Source organism: Chiloscyllium plagiosum, chromosome 17, assembly GCF_004010195.1.
Source record: "Chiloscyllium plagiosum isolate BGI_BamShark_2017 chromosome 17, ASM401019v2, whole genome shotgun sequence".
Taxonomy (NCBI): domain Eukaryota; kingdom Metazoa; phylum Chordata; class Chondrichthyes; order Orectolobiformes; family Hemiscylliidae; genus Chiloscyllium; species Chiloscyllium plagiosum.
The window spans coordinates 55,613,236-55,632,617 of NC_057726.1; the positions used below are offsets into that span (position 1 = coordinate 55,613,236).

At 41.3% G+C, this 19,382-nt stretch overlaps 1 protein-coding gene across 12 annotated transcripts in view; it reads right to left on the minus strand.

Annotated features, from left to right (window-relative positions):
• The window catches only part of nlrc5 (NLR family, CARD domain containing 5), a 181,119-nt gene that overhangs the window by 124,935 nt on the left and 36,802 nt on the right, over positions 1 to 19,382 (minus strand). For 11 of the 12 annotated variants that reach the window (XR_006314163.1, XR_006314162.1, XR_006314161.1 and 8 more), the window contains 5 exons: positions 13,548 to 13,849; positions 12,200 to 12,274; positions 9,090 to 9,170; positions 7,499 to 7,618; positions 1,595 to 3,344 (listed from right to left, as the gene is read on the minus strand). Coding sequence is in view for 9 of the 12 variants with exons in the window: in XM_043707158.1 (XP_043563093.1) it covers positions 1,595 to 3,344; positions 7,499 to 7,618; positions 9,090 to 9,170; positions 12,200 to 12,274; positions 13,548 to 13,849 (2,328 nt within the window). In the remaining 3 variants the exon portion in view is untranslated. The remainder of the gene's footprint in view (positions 1 to 1,594; positions 3,345 to 7,498; positions 7,619 to 9,089; positions 9,171 to 12,199; positions 12,275 to 13,547; positions 13,850 to 19,382) is intronic. The other variant, XM_043707152.1, reaches the window with a different exon arrangement.

Consider the following 19,382-nt stretch of genomic DNA (forward strand, 5'->3'; position numbering starts at 1 on the left):
AAACACATCGACCTGGACCCAATATACCGGCCACTGCAGCGGACAGCTGGAACTGACAACCGGAAGCGGCAGATACAAATCACTATAAATGCCGGAGGAAACATCACAGAAGCGCTTCACAGGAGGCTCCCAAGCACTGAGGATGTCACCGAGACAGGGGACGAAACGTCTGTAACACAATTCCCAGCTCGGTGAACAGAACCACAGCAACGAGCACCCGAGCTACCAATCTTCTCCCAAACTTTGGTTAAGGGGTGACCTTATAAAGCCATGTGAGATAAGGTAAAGAGCCAAGGTCTTTTCCCAAGGGTGGGGGAGTCCAAAGCTAGAGGGCACAGGTTTAAGGTAAGGGGGATAGATTTAAAAGGGGGGAACTTTTTCACACAGAGGGTGGTGCATGTATAGAATGAGCTGCCAAAGGAAGTGACAGAATTGAGTGCAATTACAACATTTAAAAAGTCATTTAGGGAGGTTCATGAATAGGAAAGGTTTCGAAGGATATGGGCTAAGCAGCAGATTCAAACCACTATAAATGCCAGAGGAAACAACACAGAAGCGCTTCACAGGAGGCTCCCAAGCACTGAGGATGTCACCTAGACAGGGGACGAAACGTCTGCAACACAAATTCCCAGCTCGGCGAACAGAACCACAACAACGAGCACCCGAGCTACAAATCTTCTCACAGACTTTGAATATTCTAGTGTCGTGAGATGTCACTAGCAACATGGATGACAATGGTTAACTGTATATTTTGCAAGACTCCACTTCTGGTGAAGAGACTTGCCCAGTGAGAGCCAAGATCAGAGAGAATCAGCCACACCCAGATTTCCAATAGTTGAAATGAATGGCAAGCATCACAAATCAGAATAATTTCTTTGCCAGATTGCCAAATCAGCATGATTTGTATGCCTGGTTCCCAAATCAGCATGACCTCAGTACCTGATTCCCAAATCAGCATAATCTCAGTGCCCGATTCTCAAATCAACATGATCCCAGTGCCTGATTCCCAAATCAGCATGACCCCAGTGCCTGATTCCCAAATCAGCATGATCCCAGTGCCTGATTCTCAAATCAACATGATCCCAGTGCCTGATTCCAAAATCAACATGATCCCAGTGCCTGATTCCCAAATCAGCACGATCCCAATGCGATTCTCAAATCAGCATGACCCCAGTGCCTGATTCCCAAATCAGCATGATCCAAGTGCCTGATTCTCAAATCAACATGATCCCAGTGCCTGATCCCAAAATCAGCACGATCCCAATGCGATTCTCAAATCAACATGATCCCAATGCCTGATTCCCAAATCAGTATGATCCCAGTGCCTCATTCTCAAATCAGCATGATCCCAGTGCCTCATTCTCAAATCAGCATTATATTGGTGTGAATCTGTGCTGCGATGAAGTGAAGATATTGACCAGATATGAAAAGTTGATCTCAAATGTAGACCCTAAAGTTTACAGTGCTTGATACGTGCTGTGGATTGAAGTCAGCAGCAGAATTCCAGGTGATGTAAGGCCTTGGCAATCCCTGACAAACCCACAAAGTCAACAGAACTGAAAACCCCTGTCAAAAACCACATGCATGCACTCACACTAGAACTTCTATGTTCTTGCAAGTTCCTAGAATGGCGACACATTCGAGATCCATGGCACAGCCTCCAATATCCAGAGAGATGCAGCTGGCTCCACTGTTTATCACAAATGTCAGAACAGTCATATCTGCGGGAGTAAGCCTGAAGTTTCGAAGCTCAAACTTGGACTTTAACTGTGCTGCAACTTCCTGAGCAAGATCACAGTCTTGTGTTTCATACACGCAGTGACACAACTCAATTATTTTTGGCCCAGTTAGGTTTGTGGTGGCCAACTTTTGCAAGTTCTGTAAAATGGCCTTCTGCTTAATTTGCACCCATGCTTCATTCTTGTTTGCTAATGTACTGAGGAACTGCTTACATCCCTTCGACGCTAACCCAGATAAAAATACATGAATGGCTGCGGTGAACTCATGTCTCAGGTCATTCTTTGATGTCCATTTTGACTTGAGGGAAAATGTGCGTTTTAGCACCTGGTCAGAAATGGTGTTGTCAATCATCTGGTGAAGTGCTGCCAGGAACTCCTGCAGGGTCAGGTGAATAAAGGCGTGTCCATTCTCCTGGTTCTGATCTATTGTCTTCACTTCAAAAGTGGTAAGAAATCCATACAAGGAAGCAAAGTCAACGATTTTTTCAGAAAGGAGGTCTCGCAAATAAAACACAGATTTACTCTCCTGCAGCCCTTTTATTGCAAGTTCGCAAAGTCCATGAATGTCTTCTCTGTGTTTGTTTAGCAACCGTGTTTCAGTATTAGCTCTAGCCCGCTTACTAGTGGTACCCTTGCTTAAAAATACGGTGAGCATTTTGATGTAGAACTGCGTCATTGTGTGAGGTAGCTTGGGTTCTGCAGTGCATGGAGTTAACAAGCGCTCAAGACAGAGAAAAACTATCCAGCACATGGCAGGAATGTAGCACATGTTTAAAATCTTTCTATTCTTCTGCAAGTGGCAGATTGCTTGATGATTTTGTTTACTGTCTCTGAAAAATCGACGTGCATACTCTTCGATTTTACTTTGGTTGAACCCTGAGACTTCTCCCACCTGACCCACCACATCTAAAGGCAAGGAGAGGACGTCTTTTGGTCTGGATGTTATTAGGATCGTACAGCCTGGGAGCAGTTTGCCGTTATACAGGCTGGAAAATAACTGTCCCACTGACAGTGGAGCCATGGGGTCATTGGAAACAGGGGCGGTGTGAACAGAGGCCTTCCCCGCAAACTCATCGAAGCCATCAAACAGGATTAATATCTTCTCTGGATTTCCTATGATGAATCGAAATACAGCATGGGAGTTCCTTTGTGGCTGAAGGAACAAGTCAAACAGCATACTCTTCAGATCTATGCTCTTATTGATCAGATTGAGTTGGCGAAACTCAAACAAAAATACATACTGGAAATGACTGAGAGTCCCTTGTGCCCACTCGTAGCAAACTTTGTGCATCAACTTTGTCTTTCCAGTTCCCGCTTTTCCAAGTAGGATGTGCACTCTACAGTTGGAGACGTGTTTTTTGCTCAGGAACTCCGTTAGGTTTGCAACTGTGTCCTGATTCTCTTCAAGCCCTGGTGAACTGAGTACATCATCGCGGCTAGCATCGATTCTCTCCTTCAGTTTGGCCACATTTCCATCTTTCATGGTCAGACTCCTAAACGTCTGGTCAATGATTACTTGTTTCATTTGGTCTTCTTTCGCCATATTGGCCTCATACTTCTCAGAGACACACTTTACCATTAACGATTTGTAATCTTCTGCAAAGTCTGCCAACACAAAACATAAAAAGTCTGAAAAATGAAAACTCTACAAGAATGGTTTACAGCACATCTGTACCATTAAAAATTTGCTGCACATTCATTGAGTTTTCCAGTATCCTGGCCAAAGTTATCTCTTCATGAAACTTACTGTTTAAAAAGATTCGGATCTTTGTAATATTGCTATTTGCAGGAGCTCACTGTTTTTTATTTATGGGATGTGCAAGCACACTGGATTGACCTAATTGGATGGTTAGGTCAGCATTTATTGCCTGTCTCTAACTGCTCTGGGTGGCGTGGTGATGAGTTATCTGCCTGAACTGCTGCAGAGGTACAGGGACAACCACTGCATTGTCAGGAAGTTGCAGGATTTTGAAGCAGTGATACTGAAGGTACAGGGATATTTTCCAAGTCAGGATGCTTAGAGTTGGAGAAGAGCACGCAGAAGGTGGTATTCCCATCCTTCTACATGGCAGAGGTCACAGGTTTGGAAGGTGCTGTTGGAGGAGACTTGGTAAGTTGCTGCAGTCCATCTTGTAGATGGTACTCACTGCTGCTACTGTGCATCTGTGGTGAAGACAGCGAATGCTGAAGATGTAGGTTGGAGTGAAGATCAAGCGGGTTGCTTTGTCCTGGATGGTGATGAGCTTCTTGAGTGTTGTTGAAGCCACACCCATCCAGGCAATTGGGGAGTATTCCATCACACTCCTGACTTGTAAATGGTGGACAGTTTTTGGGGAGTCAGGAGCTAAGTTACTTGGTGCAGTTGTCTCAGGATAACTCCTACCTAACTGTATCCCACTGTGCCACCACCTCTGCGGAGTCTGTCCAGCACATGGGCCAGGACATATCCAGGGATGGTGATAGTGCTGTCTGGGACATTGTCGGTCAGGTATGGTTCTGTGAGGATGACTATGTCAGGCTGTTGCTTGACTCGTCTATGCAACAACTCTCTTAATTTCAGCATTAGCTCCCCCATATTGGCGAAGAATACTTTGCAAGGTCAACAGAGCTGTGTTTGTTAATGCCAGACCAGTTGCAGTTTTTAGACTTTGTGGAGTTTGATATAACTGCTAGCTACTTCCAAGGGCAGTTAAGAGGCAACCACATCATTGTGGGTCTGCAGTCATATATAGGCCAGATTATTTTCCCTAAAGACTATGAGTGAGACAGATAGGTTTTAAAATAATTGACAGTGGTTGTAATTAGGCTAGCTTTTAATTACAGATTTTATTGAATTCAAATTCTACCCTCTGCCACAAGGGATTCAAAGTCGAGTCCTCAGAACATTAGCCCAGGACTCTGAACTGCCAGTACCAGGCAGTACTACTGCCTGCACTGAAATGTGGCAACTGAGCTTCCTACATTGCAAGGCAGACCACACTTTAGAAGTACCTCATTGGTTGTAAAGCACTTTCGTAAGAAGGCACTGTATAAATGCAAGCCTTTCTTTAATTATGTTGCATCTTACGTATTGCATCTAAAATTTGAGTGGGTCACCCTATGTATATCATATCCCAGCATCACACTTCTGCTGAAGATAAGTTTGTGGTAACTGAGGTCCAAATTGATTTATTAACTTGGCTTACAGTTGATGATAATTAGAGGAAATTTGACTTAGTTAATATGAGTAAGGAACAAATATGCAGCAGAACACCGAGTTATCAAATTGCACAGCTCCCTGTTTGAAAGCTAGCAATCACAGAATAGCACGTGGCAGGAAGCAAAGCATTCAATTGTTCCACAATCATTCGGACTGTAGTTTCACATGCTATCGTGAACATTTTCCTCAGCTGAAACTCAAAGCAAAGTAGCATTTAAAATGTTAATAAAAATGTTAATTTCTACTCCTAAGGTTACTTCAGTGGTGCATTAAATCCCTGACAAAGACTTAACCCCTTTGAGAAACTGGGACTCAATTATGAATACTGGCTGGAAGCTTGGCTTATCATGTAGTTTGCTAAGAAGTGAGGGAGTAGAAAGGGTGAACGTTAGAGGATTTGTAACAGATAGGATAAGGCTTTGTTGGCAAATTGGTTTATGGTTCATCCAGGTTGACCACTTTCCACCTGGTAAAAACTTTACCCACTTCCATTTTGTCCCAGAATGCCAGTTAGGCTCCCTCTCGTTTGAGACTCGTGAACACCATCACTTAACACACTGGACATTTTTGTGATAGACAGCAAGATCAGCCATGCACCCAGCATGCCAAAATCTCCTGCTTGTAAGCCTTACCACAGTTCATCACTTTCTAAATTTGGAATAGTGTAAAATAGGTAAAATGATCTTCCAGCTGTCAGTATGAAGATGCAATAACTCAGCCTATAATTGCTATAAGAGATCAATTACAAGGTATAATGAACATGTATGCTCAATGTCTATTATATGCTAACTAACATTTTGGAAGTAAACTCTGTGGGAGAAATTTGTTCACTAACATTACTGCTAACATACAGGTATTAAATGCAGGATGTTGCATGACTGTGTAATAACAGCCCAATGTGCCGCAGACTCCAGGTCTGCATTTTCTCCCTATCAGCGGTGTCCTGTTGACTTTCTGATCTTCATAAACTGACCTTCCTCCATGGAAGGAAGCAGGGATTCAAGAGGAGCTGACAATTTGTACAACACTCCCTCAACTGCCTTCGTTTGACCATTTAATTCCCAAGAAAGACCATGAGCAATGAGTTTACTGGGACAGGCCAGACAGAATGCAGCTTGTTCTTAATAAATAAATATCACAAGGTCTCCATAGCCCAGCCCTGAGCAATGGTAATACATGCTGGTTGAATAATCACAGTATTGAAATAGCCTTCTACAAAAGGTTACAGCAGATTTGAAGATTTCAGAATGCATCCACAAATTGCAAATAGATCTTCCATATTCCAGCCTACCCTCAACAGTCTAGTGCAGGCTGTAACATCAGTCCCTCAGTTTGTGCTGCAGTGTTGCTGAAAGTGAGGGTGTGCCCTGGAGGGAGTGACAGTAGATCCTTGAAGGATGGGTTTGCTGTCCTCTCATGATGGCTGCTTTGGTGGTTCCACAACTGCCACTTGCTCAGTGCCCTGGCTCTTGCCAGGCAGATATCCAGCTAGAAAGCTGCCACCCATGCTGAGGTAGTGCAGTCCTCTAGGCCTAGAGTTGTGTGAAGATGACCTGCAAGCTTAGCTGTGGTCTCCTCAACTGAAAGTCTTTCATCTACAATCACAAGCACTATGATAGGCAAAGACACCTGGAGGACAGGAATATAGAAGAGCTTGGCTTTGTATGCAATGTTGGATGATTTGATTGATAAGCATTACACAGACTGACAGACATTGGAATCTGCCTTTCCTACACATTTCCAATACTCACTCCCATTCTGTGCACTTATCCTGAATGGCATCCAGCACAGCCTGCACCAAAGTGTGCAATCGCTTGCAAAATGATGAACCGCCAGTGGACATTTTGTATCCAAATTTTACAGCCATAGAATTTAAAAGCATAGAATGCTTTCAGCCCGTTGTGAGCTTCATAAGAGCTTTCCAAATGGTCCAATCCCCTACCCTTTCCCTGCACATCTTTCCTAAACAGAAACAAAACTTGCTGGAAAAGCTCAGCACATCTGGCAGCATCTGTGGAGAGAAAACAAGAGTTAAAGCTCGGGTCGAGTGACCCTTCCTCAGAACCTTTCCTATCCTAGCACATACACATTTCGCTTCTGAAAGATATTCTTGAACCTCCTTTTATAATGAATTCCAGATTGTTGCAGCTTGTTGTGCAAAATCCAAACTCTTCCTCTCCTACAGTTTCTTTTGCTGATTATCTTAAATCTGGATCTTTCGATGATTTGTTCTCCAGTCACTGGGGACAATTTGCTCTTACATTCTCGAACAGCGCCCCACATAATTTGGAATATCTTCTTTCAATCTCTCATTTATCTTCAGCTTCTCTGCTCAATCCCAATTCCTCTCATCTCTCCACATCTCTGAAGTGCTTCATCCCTCTGAAGGAACCTGACTTCCTTTCTGATGAGTTGAGCCTTGAATTAGACACATCACACTAGCTGAAGCCCAATAATTGTTATAGATTTAGTAGAATGTACTTGCTTTTGTACTCTGTGCCACTATTGGTAAAGAGAAAGAACAAATGAACTTAGAGATAGTATGAAATATAAAAACTACCTGATATTGCTGGCAAATTCAAATACTCCTCTCCTGCTTGAAATGACATGTCCACTTCTTGAGACTCTGTGAAAGGAGCTGTAGAACAGGATTTTACTTCTCTAGCTTGGCAAGAATTTGCTTAAACAGAACAGGAAAGAATACATTTTAAGGTTTACATATGAACGTCTATCAAATGCCCCACATAAATACAGCTAGGGAGAATCAAGACTTGATTCTTTCAAACACTCCATAATTATGTAATCTAATACAGAGATTCCAAAAAAGGGTAATAAGCATAGTTAACTAAGGGGAAAAGACTCTGGAAAATAGATCTCCCTTGGGTGCTTAATTCAAGAGATTATATTTCAATAGTGAGATCAGATGGCTAAGTCATTATTCTCAACAAAGGCCATTAATTTCAATTATTCAACCAAACCCAGGCCAATACCTTCCTTGTTGCTGAGTTCAATTCTTGTAATAACCAACCTATCGTCAAAGTGTCACTAAGGGACTACAGTGAACATTCAGGGCTAGATAACAAAGTGCAGTCTTGTTCCCAGAACCGATTAGGTATCCAACTTGGAAAAAGCAATGGTGTGCAACATAGATTCTGGCCTACAGTGTGACTCCAGTCCAAGTCAGGGGGCTCAATTTGCACAGGCCCAGGCTGAGGAGCCAGGAGATAGGGGAGAGGAAAATAGAGTCGTAACTTTATTAGGACAGGCCCCTAATGCATTCCGCCAACAGAGTAAGTTCTTGCAGGGGTGGACCATCATGCAGGTGGGTTGCCCCCATGACCATGACTGATTCTGTCCAACAAAGACAAGGCCATACCCCACAGCCCCAACAATCCATGTTATCAGATTTCCCTAGCACCTTCGCCTCCTTTAAATTCTTATATTTGCAGCTTCAAAGGAGTTGTGATTTAGAGGCGGGATCTGCCAGGGTTCCAGAGTTGCTGGTTCTCTGATTGAGCCTGTAGGACTGAGAGATCACACCCACACTCCTAAACTGGGGCAATGGAGCAAATTAGGAGGCGATTTTCAGGAATATTCCTGTGTCAGTAATGTTTATGTTGCAGATCACCCTACTGAAAGCTTGTGAATCCTCCTTTCTATATGTCTATTCTATATGTCTACAGGCCTGTTCAGTCATTAGTGGTAAAGGATGAACCACCAATTTAGCATCTTAGCAAGGACTGAGGTTATCTTAACAACAGAATGTACATTATTGGATGATTTCAATAGGTACTTTGAATAGTTTGATGTTATCATTAAGACTAACAGGAGCTATAGATGACACATTGGAATCTCTGGAGCTATAGATGACACATTGGGAGCTAGACTGTCCATGCAAACTGTGTAACATGATCAGACTGGGTATAGCCTAATACAATCTCCAACGTTTACATTTTCAGAACAATTCCTTTAATCAAACTGGTTGGCAACTGCAAGCTTGGGAACCCAGGCTCTATCCCAAAACCCATCGAAAACAGTATATAGTATAGTATGTAGTCCCAGGGCAAATGCCTGCCACCAAACCATCTACCAAGTGCAAGTTGCTACCGCAATTCTACTACCTCTACATTAATACTGGTGTTTCAGTTTACCTTTTCTCACTCGTTTTACTTCGGTAAATTTCTGGTTTGCCGCTTTTGCTGCTTTACGTTTTCTTCCAGTCTGTGGGTTATCTAAAGAAGTTGCCAAAATATTAAAGACATTTTAGTGAAGAGGTTAAGAGGGAATGTTAGTTCAGGGCATCAAGACCAACATAAAGTTACTCAGATTGTTGGAAATTTGATCAGAGCATTTCTTATGCTAAGTTGCAAACTATTTCTAGGCGAAAGTGAGGATCGCAGATGCTGGAGATTAAAGTCAAGATTAGAGTGGTGCTGGAAAAGCACAGCAGGTCAGGCAGCATCCAAGAGCAGGAAAATTGAAGTTTCAGGCAAGAGCCCTTCATCAGGAATGAGGGTGGAAGCCTCGGGGGTGGGGCTGGGGAGAAGGTAGTTGAGAGTGCAATAGGTGGATGAAAAAAGGGGTATAGATCGGAGAGGAGGGTGGAGCAGATAGGTGGGAAGGGAGATTGGCAGGTAGGACAGGTCATGAGGATGGTGCTGAGCTGGAAGGTTGGAAGTGGGGTAAGGTGGGGAGAGGGGAAATGAGGAAACTGGTGAAGTCCACATTGATGCCCTGGGGTTGTAGGGTTCCGAGGCAGAAGATGAGGCATTCTTCCTCCAGGCGTCAGGCGGTGAGGGAGTGGCAGTGGAGGAAGCCCAGGATCTGCATGTCCTCAGCAGAGTGGGAGGGAGAGTTGAAATGTTTCGGCCACAGGGCGATGGGGTTGATTGGTGAGGGTATCGTGAAGATGTTCCCTAAAGCGCTCTGTGAGAAGCCGTCCAGTCTCCCCAATGTAACAGAGATGAGGAGCAACGGATACAATAAATGACATGTGTGCAGTGCAGGTGAAACTTTGATGGATGTGGAAGGCTCCTTTGGGGCCTTGTATGGAGGTTGGTGGGGTGAGGATTGGGGGGGGGGGGGGGGGGGGGGGTTCCTGTCCTTGTTGTGGTGCTCATCGCTAACTACTCACATACAGACATTACCGCTGGGTCAAAAGGTAGAAGTTTTATATTCCATCCCACAGACCGAAGAGTAAAGTCTCAGGTGACTCTCCACGGCAGTACAGGGGTGCTGTACCATCAGAGGTGCCACTGACTGGTTGAGGAGTCAAACCAAGGTCCCATCTGCTTTCTCTCAGAGATTGTGCAACATGACGTTGAAGAAAGGAGATGGGGGAGTTATTCTCAACATCCTGACCTATGTTTAACCTTCAATCAACATCAGTGAAGAACACAACTAGTCATGAACCTCATTGCTGCTTGCAGGCCTTTGCTGTAGAACAGCTGCTGTATTTCTTATACAGATCAAAGTCTTGCTTATTTTGTTTTATGTTTGCTGAACACCAGGTCTCTGTCAAATTGCTGGCACTGTAGAATCTGCCATGGAGTAGCCTGGGATGTTTGCTATTTAACTTGGGTTTCATCTGAATGAAATAGTCAGCCTTTACTGTCACATGCCCAGAAAAATAGGTATCATTTAATTCATCTGGAGATCAGAAAAGGATAATCTGTACATTTCTATTTTAAAATATCTAAATCTAAGTATTGTAACTTTGTTTAAAAGAGAGATCCATCACAAAGTAAGCAATCTGTGGATTTTATTCGGATTGTTAAGTTTCTGAGTGAGTGTTTTTTGTGACTACCCAAACAAAAGACTGATTGGATTACCAAATGAGTGACAAGGTTCTCATCTTCACATTTTTTGTGTAAATAGATGCATTTCAGGGTCTTGTAATTGATCCAAACATTTACATTGCTACTGGTTACCAATGACATGCACAAAGTACTTCTGCGAGTTGTTTCAGGGGTAGAAATAAATTTGGCAATATTGTCATAATAGCTAAAGCTTTCACCACACTAATTCCAGAGCAAGTCCTGGGTTGCATGTTTGTTTTGTCCCATCATTTCTAACATTAGGAACAGAATGGGGCAAGTTAGTCCCTTGAGTCTTGTTCTACCTTTGATTACCAAAATTCTATTAATAGCAGATTTTAAATTAACAATTTTAATCAGATAATGACCAACTAAGGCAATGGCCTAGTGGTATTATCGCTAGACTATTAATCCATAAGTCCAGATAACATTCTGGGGAAATGAGTTCATATCCCAACATGGCAGATGATGGAATTTGAATTCAATAAAAATCAGGAATTAAGTGTCTTCTTCTTAGAAGAATGGCAATCCAGCTGGGAGAGATGAGCATGCTCACTGTAGAAGTGGAACAGTCATGAGACTAGGAGGATTGGGAGCAATTCAGAACATAGCAAAGAATGAATTGAAGACACTGAAAATGGGAAAAAAGAGATTGAATGAGTGAAGAACATAAAGATAGACTGTCAACACTTCTTTAGGTACGTGAACAGTACATTTTGGAATCCTTGACATCAGAGGACTGTGGAAGCTCAATCATTCAGAGAAAAGTCGAGAGATTTCCAGAGACAATGACATCAAAGGATCTAGTGCAAGTAAGCAGTATTGATTATTTCTGTACTTAAAGTCCTTTTTAGAAAACTGAAACGACTTCAGTGGGTGCCTCAACACTGTCCCCCTCTGTAGTGATTGGAAGCAGTGTCAGGTGGATCTCATTGATATGAGATCCTTGATTGGGGTTGTTAACCTGGCCAATCAGGGAGCCCTGGCTGACAGATATAAACAGGGGATCCCCCTTCACTGTTTTGATCACACAGCACTAAAAAAAAAATGGGGGAAGCACTACCGCACTTAGGTGGTAAAAAAAAAAGAAAAAGAAAAAGAAATAAACAGGGGATTCAGAGAGTCTCCTCAGTCTAAGGAATGGCTTTGAGCTGGCTGGTCACATGCAAAAAAAGAGCAACTTGGTGACAGGATACCAGCCTCTGTAGATCCTCCCACAGCAGGCATGGTCTTCTCTATCATCCTTCTACGACTACAGCAAAATGCAGGGCTGGCATCCATAAATGATTCCAACTGGAGATTCAGTCTAAAATCTGGTCTGAATGGAATACTCTTCAGAGGACTGGTGCAGATGTGATGGGCTGAATGGCCACTTTCTGCACCGTGATTTCTCTTTCACTTTCTATGATTCTAAAAAGGATCTATGCTATGGTTTCCACCCTTACCTGTTGCAACTAATTCTACTTCAGAGTTTGTGGCACCACTGGAATTGGATTCACTCAGCTCCCGTGACCACAAAACTGGAAAGAAAAAAAAAGCGTTTATATCAGTCACATTAGTTATATTCTCATAAATGTGCAGAACTGTATTTGACCAACTGACTGACAGATATAATCAACTATAATATAAGCCTTAAGTGATCCCCTTGGGGAAACTAGACTAATGTGTGTGCCTTTCTAATTTTATATAACCTCAAACCATCTGAAAACGTCATGGTATTCGGATCATAAACAAGATTTGAACATGTAAATTAAAAAAACAGCGGAGCACATTAAGTCAGCATTCCGTTCAGATCACTTTAATTTAAATAAGGTAATTCAAAATGTTTCTCACTTAGTTTCTTTTTACTCTTTCCTCTTATCTGCTGCTCCACAATCAACTGAAAATTGAATTTCATGTCTATATTTGGACCTGGTGAAAGTGAGCCACTGTTCATTCACAGTATGCAATCAGACCTAGAGAATGGCACCCCATTCTCATCCCTGATAATTGCTGGGAAATTTCTTTTGAGACATGTAGACATGCTCAAAAACTAGTTATAATCTAGTCATTTCTGTGTCGGAAAAGGAAATTTAAAATCATAAGAAGTCAATTCAATCTCAGCATCTGTGCACTGGTGGCAAAGTAATCCTTTATTGACCAATCCTGGGTGACCTTCAACAGGATGTAGTCAATGCCTTCTTTAACCATAGCGATGTGTGATGTGAAGGTACTCCCACAGCACTATTTGATAACGAATACCAGGATTTCAACTCAAGATGAAGGGTAGGTTACATATGTCCAAGTCAGAATGGTGTGTGCAACTGAGGGGAACTTTGAGATGATGATGTTTCTCTGCATTTGCTGCCTTTGTCCTTCTAAAAGATAGTGGTCATAGTTTAGGAGGTGCTGTCACTGTATCCTAACAGTAAGCTGTAAAATGTGATCCACATGACATCTTATCTCTGCCACAGCTGCACTAAGTGGTCCCCGTGTTGAATATATAAAGAAGAAATTTTTCAGAGCTCAATACAGATCCCTTTCCACATGTTTAAACTACAGTTGCAATGACATGGAAAACAGTTATAGTATAAAGAAATGTTAAGTCCTGAGTTATAGTTTAATGCAACCTAAGCCACAGAATAAGACCATGCTCTTTCCTCATCTAGCAATCCCTCTGTTTGACAAAGTGAACCAACTCCAAACAGCTTGAATAATAACTGACCAAATACAAAAGCATAGTGCTCCTTTTTAAACAGTGTGGATTCCGGTGGTCTTTAGGTTGTAATCTATTTTAATCACAGCACCAAGTACCTTCATGATCTCCAGCTGCCATAAACAAATTCTCCAGGCGCATTGGAAATATGCCATCCTGTATCCTGATAATGAGAGTTTCGAAGAATTTCTTGCAGGTCTCATTATCTTTGGTCATCAATTTGTTTAGCAGTATTGAAACCTTTTCCACGTTTGTTCTTTTGCTCATGATAAGATCCAGTTCCCCCTTACTAAGGATACCCTTAGCCTCTTCAAGAACGCAGTCAGCTTCCGGACTGAGGCATTCCACTATTTGACCATAGTTGCTCTCCAACACTTCCTTAATTCCACTGGTGCTCATCCTAGCAAAGAAACCACATTGACAAGTTGGAAATAATATTAGAGATTTAAAATATTCAAATATCCTTTGTATTTGAATAAAAGAAAATTTGCCAAGGCAAACTTCAGTTAAAGCTTATTTAAACAGTGTTTTTATATATAGCAAACTTTGTTTTAACGGGTAATTTGTGATGGTTACCCTCAATAAACTGGCAATTATGGGATTATGATTAGGTGGACATATTGATCAGCTGGCACACTCCTGGTCCCATAGGTGATGGTTAATAAAAATTTGCTGTAGCAATTTTACTGTAGTGAAGGATTTCATAACACTAAATTTAAAATCATTAATGTCTTCAGTTGAGGATTTTGACAAAACATGCAGTCATACCAGCACTGACAGTCTTCTCTGAAGTTCATGCAAGGAAGTTTAATTTGATACCATTCCCCACCTCTACAAATTGCTTCATGAATTGTCAATTCATCTCATAACCAGTTGTCATTGATTACATTTCAGTACAACACATTGTTGTTTTGTATTTACTATGTAACTTTATAAAGGGAGGACAGTTAGGTGTCAATTATGTACTGAGGGCTCATTTCATTCCACAACCTTATGTCTGATGCTAAATCTATCCAGAGAAATGGTCGACTTTGAAGTGAAACACAGTGAGAATCCCTTGTCCATGAGCCTAATTCTGGACTTCCACTACACCCAAGGTTAGTACAAAATGAAATGTCTCTACAAAAGATGTACAAATATAAGAACAAGGAGCTGACGTTAGCAATTCAGCCCCTTGAACCTGCTGTGCCATTTAACATGATCATGGCTGACTTCATCTCGCTCTCAACTCCATTTTCCTGTTCACTCTCCGTAACTCTAATTCCTAATTAAAGATCTGTCAACATCCTCAAATTTATTCAGCATGCCAGCATCAACATAATCTGAGGTGGTGAATTCCACAGATTCATGACCTTTTGAGAAAAGTAATTCCTCCTTATCTCGGTTTTAAATCTGCCACCTCTTAGCTAAATCTATGACCTCTCATTCTAGATTGCCTCACAATGCACATTGGCACTAGTGAAATTTGATGCCAACATAAAATGCACTAAGATGAAACAAACAACAGAAAGCTGCTTAGTATTAACCAAGGACAGACTTTGCTCTTCTTAGAGTGCACTGACAACACAGTTCATTTGCCAGGACCTGAACCGAGGCAACTTTCCAAGTTCAGGTCAGCTAAATGGGCTCAACTTTCTCACAGGAGCTGAGCACAGAAACACTGCTAGTGAAGGACATGGAATTAGCTCACAGATCATCCACAAACAATGAGGGGCAGAACAGGTTGAACAAGTTAAATAGGCTGCTCTGGATGTTTCTACAAAACCCAAACACTGCTAAGCGATGTGTAGCAGCAGGAAAGACAAAAGCACCATATTTGTGGAGGACTGCTCTCTCATTAGTGAGACAACTGGTGGTGAGTTTAACTTGAGGGTCACCACAGCTCAGGTGACGGGTAAGATTGAGAAGGAATCTTGATGATAATATCAGCTGGTACTGCAATTTGAACCCATACTGTTGTTGTCACTTTGCATTGCAAAGCAGCTATCCAGCCCACTGAGATGACTGATCCCTGGATAGCTTGCATGCTCATTAATAAACATATGAGTTAGGAACAATAGGCCATTCAGCCCCATTAGCCTGTACCATACAATAAGAACATGGTTAATCTGAATGTAACCTCAAACCTACACACCTGTCTACTGCTGAAGACTTGTCACGCTCGTATTTAACAAGAATCAATCTAAGTCGGTCTTAAAAATATTTAAGCAGTCGACAACCTTCGCAGGAAAAGATTTCCGAAGACTCACCTCTGTTTTAAATAAGCAACTCCTGAATTTTAAACAACGGCTCCTAGTTCGGTACTGTCCCATAAGAGGAAATACCCTCTCCACCTATACCCTGTGAAGACCTTTTAGGACCTTGAATGTTTCAATCAAGTCATTTCTTATTCCTTCAGAGTCCAATGGATACAAGCCGAGCCTGTCTAACCTTCCCTTCTCGACAACAACTCCATTCCAGGTATCAGTCTAGTAAACCTTCTCTGAATGCATTGAAATCCTTCTTTAAATAAGGTGATCAATACTGTACACGGTACACAAGATGTAGTCGTGCCAGTGCCCTGTAAAACTGAAACTTAATCTTCCCAATTTTGTTTCCCTTATAATACATTACAACATTATATTAGCTTTCCTGATAACATGCTGCACCTGCCTACTAACCCTACTGTGATTCACGCACAAGGATATACAGATCTGTCTGCATTCTGAATCTCTCATGATTAGATAATGTGGTTCATTATCATACTTCTTGCAAAAATGCACAATTCCACATTTGCCAACATTATACTCTATTTGCCACATCTTTGACCAATCATGTATCTTCTTGTAGCCTCTTTACTTCCTCTTCAAACTTTCTTTCATACCAATCGTCGTGTCAGTAAATTTGGCATTTATACCTTATTTCCTTTCACCTAAGTCACTTATATAAATTGCACCTTTATGCCAACTTTCAGTGACTTATAATTAAGGACACCTAGGTCCCTTTGGACATCAACATTTTCCAATCTCTCACTATTTAAGAAATAGTCTGCACCGCCTCCCAAAGTGGATAACTTCACAATTATCCACATTATATTCCATCTGTCATACTCTTGACCACTCTCGTAGACTATCTACATCCTCTTGCAGTTTCTTTGCACCGTCCTCATTACTCAACCTCCAACCAAATTCTCCATCATCTGCAAACTTGGAAATATTACAATTGATTCAAAAATCTAAATCAATAGAATCCCTACAATGCGGAAGCAGGCCGTTCAAGTTCACATCGACCCTCCGAAGAGCATCCCATCCAGACCCAACCCCCTATCCTATCCCTGTAACCCTGCATTTCCCATGGCTAAGCAACCAAGCGTGCACATCCCTGGACACAATGGGAAATTTAGCATGATTAATTCACCTACCCTGCACATCTTTGGACTATGGGAGGAAACACACACAGACATGGGGAGAATGTGTGAAATTTGCACACAGTCACCCAAGGGTGGAAACAAACCTGGGTCCCTGGCATTGTGAGACAGCAGTCCAAACACTGAGCCACCACGGCACCCTCACATCCTCCAAACAAATTTTGTATCCTCGTTAAGTTTGGAAATATTATAATTGGTTCCCAAATCTAAATCAATAGGGCCCAAACATTGATCCTTGTGGTACCCAACTAATTACAGCCTGCCAACCTATGAATGTTATGAGCAGAATTGATATGGATGAACCAGCAAAGATGGTACATTTTGTTTTCTACCTGCTAACTAATCCTTGATCCATGCCGGTATATGACTTCCAATCCATGCAGCCTTACTTTTGCATTAACTTCCTGTATGGAACTTTACCAAAAGGCTTCTGAAAATCAAAATGTACCACCTTTGCTGGTTCATTCATATCAATTCTGCTCACACTATAACATCCTTATAAAAGCAGCACTAACTACATGTCACTGAACAAAATTAACTTTTATTAAAAATTGTCATTTTCAACATTACAGACATACAAACAAAAGATGACACAATTACAAAATTAATAACAAGAAATATCTCTGCAAGAAATTTCTAAGTCACTTCAATATAATTCTATTTTAAGCTTTCAGCCTGATTAACTTCAATGCTTTTTATTTCCCTCCTGCTTGCTAAGGTTGCTAAAAAACTGCTATCAAAGCCACATCCCCTTCCTCGGTGACTGTCTCTGGTTCTGCCTTACACCACATGGACTTCAACTGAAGTTGCATCCTTCATATTCCAACTTTCTAATCCAGCCAGGTGACAGGCTTCTCTGTGATGTACAACACTCCTCAGACAGCTCTTCCTGCCACATCCTGAAATCCAGACACAATGTGCGGCCACATGCACACTCTCCACCTCTCTGTCCAGAATGCCATCTCACACTAGCTTGAGGCTGATCCTGGTCCTCAGTTCTATTACTTTCTTCATCTTGTTAGACACCTAGAGTTTGGAAGAACACTCATACTGGACATGTTAATACTGATTCTCTCTTTACAGATGCTGCTAGACGTGCTAGGTTTCTCCAGCATTCTCTGTTTCTCTTCCTTCTGATTTTACATCAAAGAGAATGTTAAAAGAAATGTAACTGCTTCTTTTATGATCTCTTTAAGGACCATTGTCTATGCTTCTATGAAGTCTGAGAAACTAGGTAGTGCTTGCACCATGTAAACTCCTACTGAATTAAATCAATATCCTGTCCTAAAATCTAAACTTATACTCGGCAAATAGCAGAGTGGGTTTCTTGCATCTTTCAAAAAGAAAGTAAAATGTTTCCACAGGAAATGGAATGAAGAAACATGAAGGGAAAATATTGCTTCAATAGTTGCAGTTAGCTATTTAGTTTCAAATAACTAATTCTTAGCTCTCATCGAAACAATTAAAACACTGAATGGTAATCATCTGCAGTAAAGTCTTCAATTATTAATATCTCAAATCACAACAGAAATCCAAGCATAGCACATTTATTAATTTTACAGTTATGACCATGACGTGCAATTCTGCAAACAAAAACTGCTAACATTGATGAACATAGGAAAATAGTTCTGTTATCTGTGACCAGAGAAAGATTATGTTGTAATGGAAAGCTAAAAATCACAGAAGATCAAATCACAAAACAATGATTTCTTTCCAAATAACTAGAAGGTTGCAGATGCTGCAAACATAAATGAGAAACAGATAACTGCAGGAAACATTCTTCTGTGAGAGTAGAGTATCTCACCTCTTTGCTCTGACCCCTTCAACAAAACTTATTAAGAATCATACCTAAAGTTGTAAATATTTTTTCCTCGCTGCACAGATACTGATCTACTAATTGTTTCTAAGAACTTTGACTTATTCTTATTGTAGACTGTAGTGTAACCCTTGGTTCTTGACTGTTTGATTGAAAACTTAATAAGAACTCACGATCCAAGAGTGTAAAACTAACTTAACAGAAAAAAATTATATGCTACTTTCTCCCCACCCCCACCCTCCTCTCATTTAGCTCTCCACCCTTCAGGGACTCTGCCTGTATTCCTGATGAAGGGCTTTTGCCCGAAACGTCAATTTTACTGCCCTTCAGATGCTGGCTGAACTGCTGTGCTTTTCCAGCACCACTAATCCAGAAAAAAAATTATAATCAGGAACACATCATTTTCAAATACTTGAAGGTACAAAATTCCTTGTTTGTATTTTTTTTCCTATTTCTCCATAGGACACATTTATGTTGATTAGCAATACCCTATATTCTTTAACATAGTCCCATTTTCAGAGACCTCCATATTGTGGTTGAACTCTAACCAGGTTTTGAGCACATGAATTAGGCTGTGAAAGTGCAAGGCAGTCAAAGTAACTGTGCCTTTGCAATATAGAGCTTTACATGCCCTCCATTTGTTTTGAAACTGGATTTGTTTAGAATAATCCCAATTTTTTTTATTGTAAGATTATGGTCCTACTAGTCTAT